Source organism: Urocitellus parryii, chromosome 1 (assembly GCF_045843805.1).
Source record: "Urocitellus parryii isolate mUroPar1 chromosome 1, mUroPar1.hap1, whole genome shotgun sequence".
Lineage (NCBI taxonomy): Eukaryota > Metazoa > Chordata > Mammalia > Rodentia > Sciuridae > Urocitellus > Urocitellus parryii.
The window spans coordinates 178,157,604-178,170,392 of record NC_135531.1 but is presented as its reverse complement, the minus strand read 5'-3'; the positions used below and the strand labels follow the sequence as shown (position 1 = coordinate 178,170,392).

At 41.4% G+C, this 12,789-nt stretch overlaps 1 protein-coding gene across 13 annotated transcripts in view; it reads left to right on the top strand.

Moving 5' to 3' along the window:
- Ccdc93 (CCC complex scaffolding subunit CCDC93) overlaps positions 1-12,789 on the top strand; it is a 101,535-nt gene that overhangs the window by 59,357 nt on the left and 29,389 nt on the right. For all 13 annotated transcript variants that reach the window (XR_013344249.1, XR_013344248.1, XR_003302784.2 and 10 more), the window contains 9 exons: positions 311-384; positions 1,705-1,786; positions 2,658-2,729; positions 4,170-4,223; positions 5,801-5,863; positions 6,091-6,199; positions 8,260-8,342; positions 10,409-10,446; positions 12,267-12,351. Coding sequence is in view for 5 of the 13 variants with exons in the window: in XM_077802256.1 (XP_077658382.1) it covers positions 311-384; positions 1,705-1,786; positions 2,658-2,729; positions 4,170-4,223; positions 5,801-5,863; positions 6,091-6,199; positions 8,260-8,342; positions 10,409-10,446; positions 12,267-12,351 (660 nt within the window). In the remaining 8 variants the exon portion in view is untranslated. The remainder of the gene's footprint in view (positions 1-310; positions 385-1,704; positions 1,787-2,657; positions 2,730-4,169; positions 4,224-5,800; positions 5,864-6,090; positions 6,200-8,259; positions 8,343-10,408; positions 10,447-12,266; positions 12,352-12,789) is intronic.

Sequence of the window (12,789 nt, the reverse complement as noted above, 5' to 3'; positions counted from 1 at the left end):
TCCTCCTTGCTACCATAAGGCATCTTCTCTCAGTATTACTTCAACTTTCCATCCATTTGATGCTACTTTGAAGCCATGGCCAAAGTTTCTTTTGCCAGAAGATCAAAATCTGATTTGGCCTTTCCATGCTTTTCTTCACCCCTTTCCCCTTTCTCTGGTCCATCTTGCTTCTAAATGAGCAACCAAATCCAGTGGGCTCAGGCCACCTATCAGAAGTGGGGTCCAAGTGTGAGCCGGGGGAAGGAAAACAGAAACACTTTTCCCTCTACTACCAAGTCCCTAGCAATGTTGCCTCCATTTTTTCTTGCAGCTGAAAAGTCACAGTGAGAAACTAGACAAAGAGCAAGCAGCCCTTGAGAAGATAGAATCCAAAGCTGATCCAAGGTGAGAGCTCTCAGAATACATTTATTTTTTTCTTTGAAGAAAGTAACTGCCAGTACCTGGAGGCTTACTTTGTTTGCACATAAGACAAAATAGCCAGAGGTCATGACTTCTAGCCCAGTGTGGGTCAGTTAATATCATCACAGAAAGGGTGCCCATCCAAAACCAGGTGACTGCTGCTGGGCACTTGCTGCCATATGCTCGGACTGCACTGAGTTACCCACCTTTCTCCCAGTTCCCCTTATAGTCAGAAGCAGCAAAGGTATTTTTGTTTTGTTTTTTGTTTGTTTTTAAAACAGTATTTTTTTAAATTGCACACAGGGGTACTTTATCCCCACCCCACCTCAACCCATCCCCTTTTTTTTCCCCAAGACAGGATCTTGCTAAGTTGCTGAGGCTGTCCTCAAACTTGGGATTCTCCAAGTCTCTGGGATTACAGGTGTGAGCCACTGTGCCCAGCTAAAAACAATATATTTTCATAGTATAAAAAAGCCTATAGGGAAAATTCTTTCTTTGGCTTCTGTCCCCAGCCCAGTTCTCCTTAGAGCCATCTATTGTTACCATATTTTTAACAGCATACATTTTAGCCATGTGTCCTTGGGAGAAAAGATGTGATCTTTTTGCAACGACCAAGATGCTATAATTTTATTTTTCTCTGTGTAAAATTAATTACAGTTTAGAAAGAAGGAAGCATTTAACATCTGATTTAGCTCCAGACTGTTTGGGTGTAAAATCTACTAGGTGTTGCCCATTCCAATGAAATTGTGAAATCATAAAAAGTTTCAGGCACAGGATGAGATGTTCTAGTGTGATGGACATTTTTAACAAAAAGTACCCACAGCCCACTTGGTTCTGTAATTAGAAACCTTTCTTTCATGATAAGGAGCAAAGTGCTATTAGGCATTTAACATTTTGATTTTCAAATTAGTCCCTTTTTTTAATGTCCCTAAGCAGCTTTTTTCCTTTCCAGAATGGTTATTAAAAATGGTTTTCAATACTGTTTATGCCCTGAGTGTAGCTGAATAATTGGTATCATTAATATATCCAGTACTGTTGAAACTTACTGATGTTTCTACAGTTGACATTTTAGTTCTAGAATATGTAATGTTTATTTGGATCAGCCTATAGTCTTGGGCATATAAATGAATAATAATGTCACTTAAATGAATGTCCTTACCATTTGTGGAGAACCCATTAGACTCTCTTGGAAGACACAAAGGGCAATTAAAAATGGAGTCCTTTCTAGTGGGGCTCTTGTTTTAGCTATGATTTATAAAATCATAATGGCCTACCATATGTCATTTTTTGGTCTTTTCTTTTCAGTATTCTGCAGAACTTGAGAGCACTTGTAGCCATGAATGAAAATCTGAAAAGTCAAGAACAGGAGTTTAAAGCACATTGCCGAGTAAGTTGTTTGCCATTGGCAAACAAACCAGGACTCTTGTAAAGGCTCTTGACTTACCTCCCCTGTGCCATGGGGCATTCTATCCAGTGTAGAGTACAAAAGCAGATTGATCAAGCAGTTATATACCAGTCATCTGAGGGTACCAGAGTGAGACCTCCAAGTGAGGGTATCCAACAAACAATGTTATCTAATGTCTTGGAAAGAAAAATCTTAAAATGGTCTTTAAAAAATATATTTTGTTGACAGATGGCTTTTGTGAAGGTAATAGCATCATACAAAGCCAGGGCTATCCTTTCAAACCTGGATGTCTATATAGCATATGTAGAAGCCTGAGTTTTTGCCATCTGGCACTTCCAGTGTAGTAGTGGGGGTGATGTGTACACAGGTGACTTCAGCAGGAAACAGGAAATAAGGCCCGGCAAGTTCTGTGAGCACCAGGGAAGGAGAGGCAAGCCCATCCAGGAATCATCAGGATGCTGGATCTTAAGGGCCAGGCAAGATGAGCAAATAGAAGAAGGATTTGGTGAAACAGGCTCCTAGGTGATAGACAGGTGAGTGAAACTGAGGCCTGCTGGAGAAAGGAAGCAGAGTAGCCTGATTGAAACCAAGTTCTGAGCCACTCATTGATTTCGTTTCCCAGTGATTTCCCTATAAACCTAACCTGTCCTTTGCAATGACAGGCCTCTTTAGACTGAAGGACAGCTTCCACACAGCTGCTAGGGGAATGGGGGGACTTTCCCAGGCTGAAATTTGGAGATCAGAGCAGGTAGTTCTCAATTGTGAAAATAAGTCTTCTGGATCAAGTAGTAGTTAAATAATTGCATCCAGTTGTTAACCTTGTCTGAGTTTTGTAAATATGTTACTTTTAAAGGAAGAGATGACGCGGCTTCAGCAGGAAATCGAAAACCTGAAAGCTGAGAGAACACCAGGTGGAAGCGGAAAGGTAAGGACTTGGTTAGTCCGCAAGACAGTCAGCTGCTGGTATGGCCTCTGTGGGGAGTGTCTCTAGAGGACCAGCCCACCAGATAGTCTGGTGCTAAAAAGGACTGCTGGATTATTTCACTTAGACCAATAAATACACGTTTCTCAACTGCCTTCCTCCTGCAGTTTTCTTAGATTTATATCCTTCTTTCTTCTCTTCCTTCTGTGAAAGGAGCAATAGGCATGAATTACCAGATCACAGAATTATGTCCTTTGCCTTAGGTTAGGAAGTGTTCAAGCTCTGTTTCCTACTCCACTTACTCTTCAAAATGTCTTTTAGTTTACCCATTTACCCTTCTCTAGTCCTGCTGGGGATATGTTGCCACAAACATAAAAGAGGAGAGCAGTGCTGGGTTTTGTGTTAGAGCCCCAGGACTACAGGAACATTTTGGCTTTAGGAACATCAGTTGCATCTCTGAACAGGAGACTTGCTCTTCCATTGACCTAGCGTGGATGTCCATTAAATGTTAAGTTAAAAAATAGAGAAAAGAAAACGAAGTCTGCCTCTAGACAGATAAGTGACATAAATGTCTACAAAGCCACCATGCATAGAAACAGCAGGCCTGGGTAGAGAGTTACATTGTAAATAAATAAAGAATAATAAAAAGACAAAGCACAAAAGAAAATGAAGTCTATTTCTTCCACCAAATAAGATTGTAGGGATCTCTTCAATTTTGTTTTCCCTTGTCACACTTCATTCAGAGTTCATTTCTGAGGGACCCTGTGCCTAGGATGTAAAAAACTAGGTGGGTCATAGAGCCCATCAACTATACCTTCTCTCACCCTTATATAAAGGAGAACATTAGGCTTAGGTAGGGGAAGAGAATTGTTCAAGCCAGTACCAGGGTCCATATGCCCCACTTGGGCCCCACAGTCTCCACCCACAGGAGCCCTGGTCTTCGAGGTGCGTCCTCATTCATTTCAGCCAGGCCACATGACTTCACATCTGCAAGGGACTGATATGGGTGAACAACAGAGCCAAGGATTCATCCATGTCCTGGGACCATCACCACCTAGCCTGCCTTGCCACTTGTTTCTCAAACTTTGAGCCTCTGAGATATAAATCACCACCTCTGCCAGTATCTGAGCTTCCCAGATGACAGACCCTCAAGGTCACATTTCCATTTGCAATAATGTTGTTAAAGAGATTCTTACATTCAAAAGCAGTTACTGTTTTACATGGTGAGTGTAACTGATAGACATTTAAGAATAATTTAAAATCTGGGGCTCACATGCAGGCTGTTTGCTTTCTACTCTTTCTCCAAATGATGCTCAGTGTACATCAACACACTTCTCAGCTGGATGGGCGTTCCACATCTCTCACCCCCTTCCTCCTTTTAGACCCTCAGCTCTCCCATTCTCCCTACTTAAAAAAGTAGTTATTGTGTTTTCATCCTTTCAGAACCTCTCCAGTGGAGAGCCACATGAAGCCCTGACTTCTGGGATGACTCATGATGTAAGTACCTGCCCATTCTCAGGACTGGTACTGCCTCACAAGGTGTAGTGACCCAGCTTTCCCTTCTCTCTCAGCAATTTCTCATGCCTGCTTTAATGGTCTCTAGAGCCAACTTCTTGTCTCTTGGGCCTTCAGGGCATGGTACTGTTTCACACACCTGACTCCTAAGAGACAGCCCTGGAGGTTACCATTCCAGAGAGTTTTGTCCCAGGCCAGTGTGCAAGCATTTTGTCTTCACACTGGCATCTCATTTGAGAAGTAGGGAGGCTTATACTTGTCACAGTTTGGGGGCTCTACCGGGAGGGGAAAAGCTTTCTCTATTGGACTACATAGCAAGGTCTGTAGACTATTTCTATAAAGGGCCAAATAGTAGACATTTTCAGCCTTGTGGGCCAACTGTGCTATAATAGCCCTAGTCACTATGTCAATGAATGTACATGACTGTATTCCAGTAAAACTGCATTTACAAAAAAATAGGTAGAAAGGCATATTTGGCCCAAAAGTTATTGGATTTAGCTCACAGGCTATAGTTTGCTTACCTCTATTCTGAGTTAAACCAGAGCTCCCAGCACTTCAGTGCAATTACAGGAGAAAGAGGAAAGGAAAAGTGGGGAAACTCTTCATGTTCTTCTTTAAGGGCTTCTCTTTATTACCTGCGAGGAGAATGGGCTTAGAACTCTAGGGAAACCGTTGAAAGTTGCCTAAAAATGAGGCCTGTGGAGGAGAGAGGGGGTTGTGTGCATGTCTCCATCCATGCTTGTACACGCTGATGTACATGTGCTGGGGGAGGATACCTTTGACCCCTTTTGTAACTTTGATGTAATACACCATCCAACCATGTCTGCCTCAGTTCCATGCAGTGCTAGTATCTCCCTGTTCTTAGAGTTATCCAAAATAACTTTCCATAATCATAGAAATGTTCTGTATCTGCCCTCCAATATAGTAGCCACCTGTGGCTGCTGAATGCTTGAAATATGACTATTACAACAGGGAAACTTGAGTTTTTAAGTTTTATTTCATGTTAATATAAACAGTCACATGTGGCTAGTGGCTATCATATTGGACATCTTAGTTGTAAGTAAAAACAGAAAACTAGCACTATCTCCAAACACACGCCATATCTGTAAGGATTCACTTTCTCCTCCTCATAGTATTTTTTGAGGTATGGGGGAAGGACTTCACTAAAAATATTGGATCCTTAGTGAAGGAAGAGACAATATAAAAAGCTCTAGAATCTCACATGCAGTAGGACTTGTACCTTACACTCCACCTTTTGAGAAAAATTTGAGGATTCAAGATGAAGGAGATACATATTCAGCCTACAAAGACTCAAAGAATGAAAATTTTATTAGGCACAGTGGCACATATCTGTAATCCCAGTGACTTGGGAGACTGAGATAGTAGGATTTCAAATTCAAAGCCAACCTCAGCAACTTAGCAAGACCCTGTCTCAAAACAAAAAGAACTGGGATATAGCTCAGTGGTTAAGGATGCCTGATAAATAATCCCTGGTACCAAAAAAAAAAAAAAAAAAAGTTTTCTATTCCTACATAATTGTAGCCTTTTTCAATTTTTAGGAAGACCTAGACAGACGATATAATATGGAAAAAGAGAAACTTTACAAGATCCGTTTACTACAGGTAAGTAAAATCAAGAACTTAACAATACATAAATAGGTCTAAATAGGTATGAATGTCCTACTGCAGAACTCTAAAGTCTCAATGTGTAAGAACTAGAGAGACCAAGTTATAAGGCTGCTGTGTACCAGTCTTCTTTCTTTCTAGAATGGAGACAATATTTTGGCCCCTAGAGAATATATAATGCCTTTATTCAAATATTTTTATTTTCCCCTCCCTTTTATATTTAGGCTCGACGAAATCGTGAAATAGCAATTTTGCATCGCAAGATTGATGAAGTGCCCAGCCGAGCTGAGCTAATACAGTATCAGAAGAGATTTATTGAACTCTACCGCCAAAGTAGGTGCATCAGCCATTTACAAGCTCCCGAGGTTGGGGAGGGCCAATAGGCAAGAGGCTGTGTCTGACTTTAGCATGGCAGAGGGGACTCCAGGAAGGGCTTCACTTTGTCATCAGGCACTCACGATTCCAGGAGGAACACTGTGGTGCTCTCTGTAGACAGATTCTTTACCAATTGAGCTCTTAGAGTAATGCTTTAAACTAGCCCTCATTCTGGTCAGCCATGTGATCTTCCCTGAGCTCCCACTTTCCAATTTCATGTGGAACATTATGACCCTGATGTCTGGATGGGTCCTCACTCATTATTCTCTGCAGACTCTCTTGTTGATGTGGTCTTAATTTTAATACTATCATCTTCACCCAGTAATCCCAGAGCATTCTCCTGAGCCTGATGAGTGTCTCCATCTTGTTAGGCTCAGAATGGCCTTAAAGTTGCCATTGTCTTTTTGTGCCCACCTCTCCTGCCTTACGTTCTTGCTTGCATAATATCTTACATAAATGACCATTAGCTGTACTGTAGTGGCTTTTCCAAGTCTCTTAGGTCTCATCTAATAAAATTGCTTTTCTCTCTGCTGACAAATTTTCAGGAGCTCCCCCAGGCCTTCTGAATAAAGCAGATTTCCTTCTTGTACCTGGGATAGGTCCTCCACAGTATGAGTGACCTACCTGAAGGCATTTCTTGATCTGGACCCTCACTAGCCCATACACTGCCTCTGTGCATACCCAGAGTTTTGGTATCTTATCTCTGGCTCCTCCAATTACATGGACCAGGATCCCTTCTCTTCTGTTAGGGAAAATCCTTCAGGATCCAAGTCAGTCCCTGTAAGCCTGTCCCCAGTCCCCTACTCCCCACCCTAGGCAAGAACTAACTATTTCTCTAGCCTTCCCTCTTTCCATGTATCCCTTATACCCAAAACCCAACAGGTAGAAAACTGAATTCAGCCTCCTTATCCTGTTTCCTTTAGCTGAACTGGGTCCACTCAGTTCTAACTCCTGCTGCTCATCAGTTCTATTTCTTATTAACTTTCAAGTTTGTGTCTTCCAGATTGCTGCTGCAGCCTCCTGGCATCTCTGCCCAGAGTCGAATCCCCTCACTAAACTCTTGCCTGAGTAGTCTTTCTCAAACAGAAAGTTGGTCATGTACTCTTGCTCAAAAACTTTAATATTTAATAATTTTCATAACTTACTGGATAATTTTCAAAATCCTTGATAGACTGTTCAAAGTGCTACATCTTCTGGGCTTCCTCCTACAGTCACCCATGCCCTACCTCTCTAGCACATCTGCATCTTGGCCTGTAAACCATTCCCTAAATCCATAATGTCACTTTCCTGGAGTTTCCACTTGGCATTTCAAAGTCCATCTAAGAGTTTGCCTCAAGGCCAGGGCTTTTCAGCACCTCCCTGATTCAAGCTTGAGCCCACTGTCTTTGCTTGAGAATTCCAGGTCATGCTCCTCTCCACATCCCAGCCCACCAATCTGAGCTTTCAGCTAGTCCTCAGATTGACTCAGATGATCAGAGGTGGATATCATCAGTGACAGTTTTTAACAGAAAATAGGTTTATCTTTAAATCTTTTCCTTTGTCTGCTCAAAAGCTTTTAACAATAATGCCTTGTATCTGTATATTTCAGAGTAAATTTCTCACCCTAAAGTAATTTGTTAAAGGCATGTTTACACCAAAGCCATTTTTCAAGCAGTACCAAAAAAAAAAAAAATCTATATCTACTTTTAATCATCAGATATTTTCAACCTACACCTGTTCTTGAGCAAGATGGGGAGAAGGAGGCCTTGTTTATTTGTGGCAGTGATTTGCAACTTTAGCTATAATGTGTTATTGGATGACCTGGGTCCCACCTACAGACATTCTCATTTCTGTGACTTTTTTTTTTTTTTTTAACATTTCCAAGGTGATTGAGGTTGCACATTTTTGGGGCTTCAGTAGAGAGTGAGCTCCCAACCCTGGAAGGCCTGAGTCCTGGCAGTGTTCTTCCTCTGGGAATGAATGTTTAGTTCAACTTGATATGTGTTACTACTCATGTGCTAATTTCTTTGTATTTACAGTTTCAGCAGTGCACAAAGAAACCAAGCAGTTCTTCACTTTATATAATACCCTGGATGATAAAAAGGTTTATTTGGAAAAGGAGGTAAGAACCTTTAAAAAGAAAATAACTTAATCTAGTAAGCAGCTAACAATGCAATTTACTCCAGGAAGTTAAAATGAACTTGATGCCTGGGATGGGTTCATTGAATTTAAGTAGAAAGAGCACCTACTGTATGTCCAGTGCTGGGATTCATCTCCAGAAAGGGTAAGATTCCTTGGGAGTTCATCATCTGCCATGAATTGAGGCTGGTGGACAACCATTCTATAGTGCCCCATGAGAAACACCATCATGAAAAGAAGTAAAGTGCAAGCTCTGAAGCTGGGGAAAAAAGTGTCGAGGAAGGGAGGCACCAGCTAAGTGACTGGGGATAATAGGTGGCCTTGTTCAAGCTTACGTGGAGAAAGTAGCTCAGAAAGTAGCTCTTTATTCATCACTGGCAGGCATTCCTCTGAATTAAGAGAAAAGAAAATTTGAAACAGGAGCAAAAAGTTAACATAGGCATGCCTCCCTTGCCATCTTACTCTCTGACTCTTCTACTATGATTCAGCTCCCGCCCCCACCCCCTGCATGCACATATGCACGCACGCACACACATACATACCCTGTACATCAGATGATTGGGGTAGGATGTGCACCTGAATTTAGATAAAAGAACAGTCCCAGTCTTGACAACAGCACAGTGTAGTGAAGAGAGCACAGACTTTCAAGTCATATTTGAGCTTTAGTTTGTCCTCATTCACCTCACCTCACATCTGATTCTGATGATGATTATGATCAATGAAGTATGAGAAAGTATAAGCTCCTTTCATACAGTGGATTCTTAGTACGTACTAGTTTCTACCCACCCTCTCAATGGGGCTTACAGAATTTGTTTTTATTATCACCTTTTGACCTGCAACTAATTAGAACTTTTATAAAAACTTTAATAAGAGTAATATGATGTATCATCTAAAGTCAAATCAAGGCATCTAATTTTTGTTACTTTTGTTGCATATTTTCAGTCAAATCAGACAAACTCACTACTTGATAAGGGGTTGAAATTTATTTCTCTGTATCCACACCTTTACACAGTGACAGGAATCTAACATTTTTAAGTAAATGAGTGTATTTGGTGAGATTTGAGTCAGACATAGGGCAGAGCTCTGCCCAGGCCCTGACTATAGGAGAAGACTTGCCAACTTAGAAGGCCATGAACCCTCAGTGTTTAAAGTTGTTGCATTTCTTTTTTGAAGTTGGATATTAGACTTGCTGGGAGAGGCTAGACTTTCTAATTCAAAGCCAAATTAACACAGTTAAAATTTTGCATTTGAATAATTATGTTTTATTCCAAATGGACTTATGCCTGTGATATTTTAGAAAACTTCTCTTTGGAGCATTAAAGGCAAGAATATCATTTCCACATTTCAGATTATGAACTGGAAGTCTAAATATGTTCATTGCTTAGTCCCAAGCCCGTAGTTTGAGTGAGCATACAGCCAAAAGAGAACATAGGTTGTTAGACTCCAGACTTGCCTATTCCCAGGACTGTAGTATCCCTGAGGCAAGTCAAGGGTGCTATTGTGGAGACTTAGGCAGTTTCCATGGGAATGGAACCATTAAGGAAGCATTCCTTCAGAGGCCCTTAGAGCCACCCACCAACTGGGCATGTAGGCAAGAAGATTCAGGAAAGGGCAGTAAGGTGTGTCCTGTGCTTTCAGTCAGGATTCCAGCTGACACCCCTGCACTGATAGCCCTGAAGAGAAAGTTCAGTCTCTAGCAAGATCGAAGCAGGTGTGGTAGCATCTTGGCCAAAGAGCCCTCATATTAGTTATATGCTTTCTCAGCTGGTATTTAGGGCCCTTCAAAGAGCCCTCATCCTACATTTCCATGGGAATGTATCGCATGAAGAAAAGTTTTCTATGAATAGACAGAGGTGGATTCCCTGAGAAAAACTTTAGGACTAAGAACATATTACTCTGTTTTTTCTTTCATCTGTTGCTTTAATCTACTTAAACAAGATATATGTTCCTTTCAGAAGCAGCATTTGGAGAGGAGGAGAGCTTTCAGTAATCAAGATAGTTTAGGGATCTGTTCGTCTTCTACTTACAGCTTGTTTTTTAACTTCCCAGATTAGCCTGCTGAACTCAATTCATGAGAACTTCTCCCAGTAAGTACAGTCCATCCTCCCTCCTTTAAATCCCTGGCTGCCCTCCTGTTTGTATTGCTTTCACCTTGTATTGTCATGGTATGATTGAGAACGGTACATGCAGGCCTTAAAGCTGGGTATGTGATTCTCACTCTATCACCTTTTCTGCTAAGAGCAGATATAATTTGTCACACTATCCTTGAGTTCCTGCAAAAATATAATGATGTTAGAGTGCATTTTAAAAACACCAAAGAGTAGCTTAGGAAAAAATTAACTCTCAAATCATTTGACTTGGCCTAGCTGCTATAATCTTTTGAATATTAGTTTCATCTTGGTAATGTAAAGGTCGGGCGAGCGTCGGAAGAAGAGACCACCAAGAGACTGTCTCATGCAACAGCAAAGGGTTTATTTGGGGACCAGCATGCTGGGGCTCAGAGCTCACTTGAATAGAGCAAAGAGAGAGAGCCCTGAGAACAGCTTAAGCAGAGCTTATATACTTTCCTTGGAGAGGGCAGGGAGGGAAGTTACATTTTGCAGTTTGGCAGTTGGGGACAGCACATTCTGGGAACAAGATTAGCAAACAGTTCTTAAGATTTCAACAGTGTTTTGTTAAGCATACAGAAAAACGGAGTGACAAGTACCTATTTTATTAACCTTTCAGTAAGATGAGATTAATACCACTTATTCTTAAGCACATAGAAATGCCTTAAAATTTAGATAACAAAACTATAATTTTTAAATATTTTTAAAATCTTGTAATTTTTTTTCTTTTAAGTTAATGTGTATCCTCTAAACCATTTTGTTCACATATGAATTTTTTTCCTCTAAAAATTAGATGCAGAGCCCACCTATACCTAGGCCACAGCAACCCTGAAACAGAAGAGGGGGACAGCAGCGGTTTGTGCTAGAGAGAAAGGAAGCCTACAATCTGGGAGCGAGTCCTCCCAGGATAGTAGGTGGACAGTCCTGGCAGCCTAGAGCTTGCTCCCCACTTAGCAGGCTTCCTTTCTCTCTAGCATAAACTCTACTGCCCCCCTTATCTGGGCCCATACTGAGGTCTTAATAAATTACAGACTCTAGATTTTATGCTTCTTTTCTAATGAATGAGAAAAAGAGAGAGAGAGAGAGAGAAAGAAAGAAAGACAAAAACTATGACAAATCCCTCATAAGATTCAGATTCAGTTAGTACCTCACAGTCTTAAGACATTTCTAAAAATGGTGCTTTATCTTTCTTTCCTGATGATTAAGAGAACCTGCAGTTTGAGGGTGTCTGTGAAGAGTTCTGCTGTCAGGCCCACCCTTTGGAATAATTCTCAGTCCTTGGATGTGTTCTGATGCCCCTAGTATACTTCCTTCTGTAGAGCTGAAGATGAGAAAAAATATCTTAGCACAGCAGGAGTCCACCCATTTAGCTGCTGCTTCTAGCAACAGGACCAGGTTTCTCAGCCCTGGTTTTAGGAACACCTGGATATGTCTCCCCATCCCAATTGTCTCCCAATTCTCAGATTTTTATAAACCAAATCAAATTAAATGGTTCATGCCACAACTCAAGGTAAAAAAACTGCCTTTTCCCAGCAGACTTCCTCTCTTGTAATATTTAGTCATGTTTTACTTTAACAAAACATGTATTAAAAGTGCTGTGGGAAATAAAAGATTAACATTCAGTTATTAGACCAGAATGATTGTCCTGAATTCCTCTGAGGTGTGGAATCGTAACTGCCTTGAAAAGGCCAGGTTGCCTCTTAGGGCATGATATGGGTACAGGGCTGAGTCCATGGTCCCCTCCACAATTTCTCAAGAGTTCTGTGTGCTGATCATACCTCTCCTGGTTTCTCTTTCAGAGCCATGGCCTTTCCTGCTGCCCGGGACCAGTTTTTACGTCAGATGGAACAGATTGTAGAAGGAATTAAGCAAAGTAGAATGAAGGTCAGTGGTTTCTTTACTGTCACACAGCAGTTCCATGGTGGTAGTGGGGAGGTCCTGGAAGTATTTTGTCCATCCTGATGGCGTTCCTTCCACAGGGGGATCCCAGCGGGCATCTGATTGTGCAGTAGGCAGGGCCTGCCCCCAGGGTGCCTGCACTCCGAGGTCCAAGTGCTGCTATAAGCAGTATCTCCAAGTTATTGAGCACCTACTGTGTGCCAAGTACTATAGTAATCCTCCTGAGAACCCTTGTAGTGCATTCCTTGTGTTAGCCCACTGTGAGGTGAGGAAACTGCCTTTTCCCAACAGATTTCCCCTCTTGCTCAGTGATCCCTTCACTGGATCTTTGCTTCACTAGACATTCATTCCTTAGAAGTCTCAGATCATAAGGGCATAAGAACCCCCTATGAAAAATAGGCAAATGATTTCTGAATTTGTTTC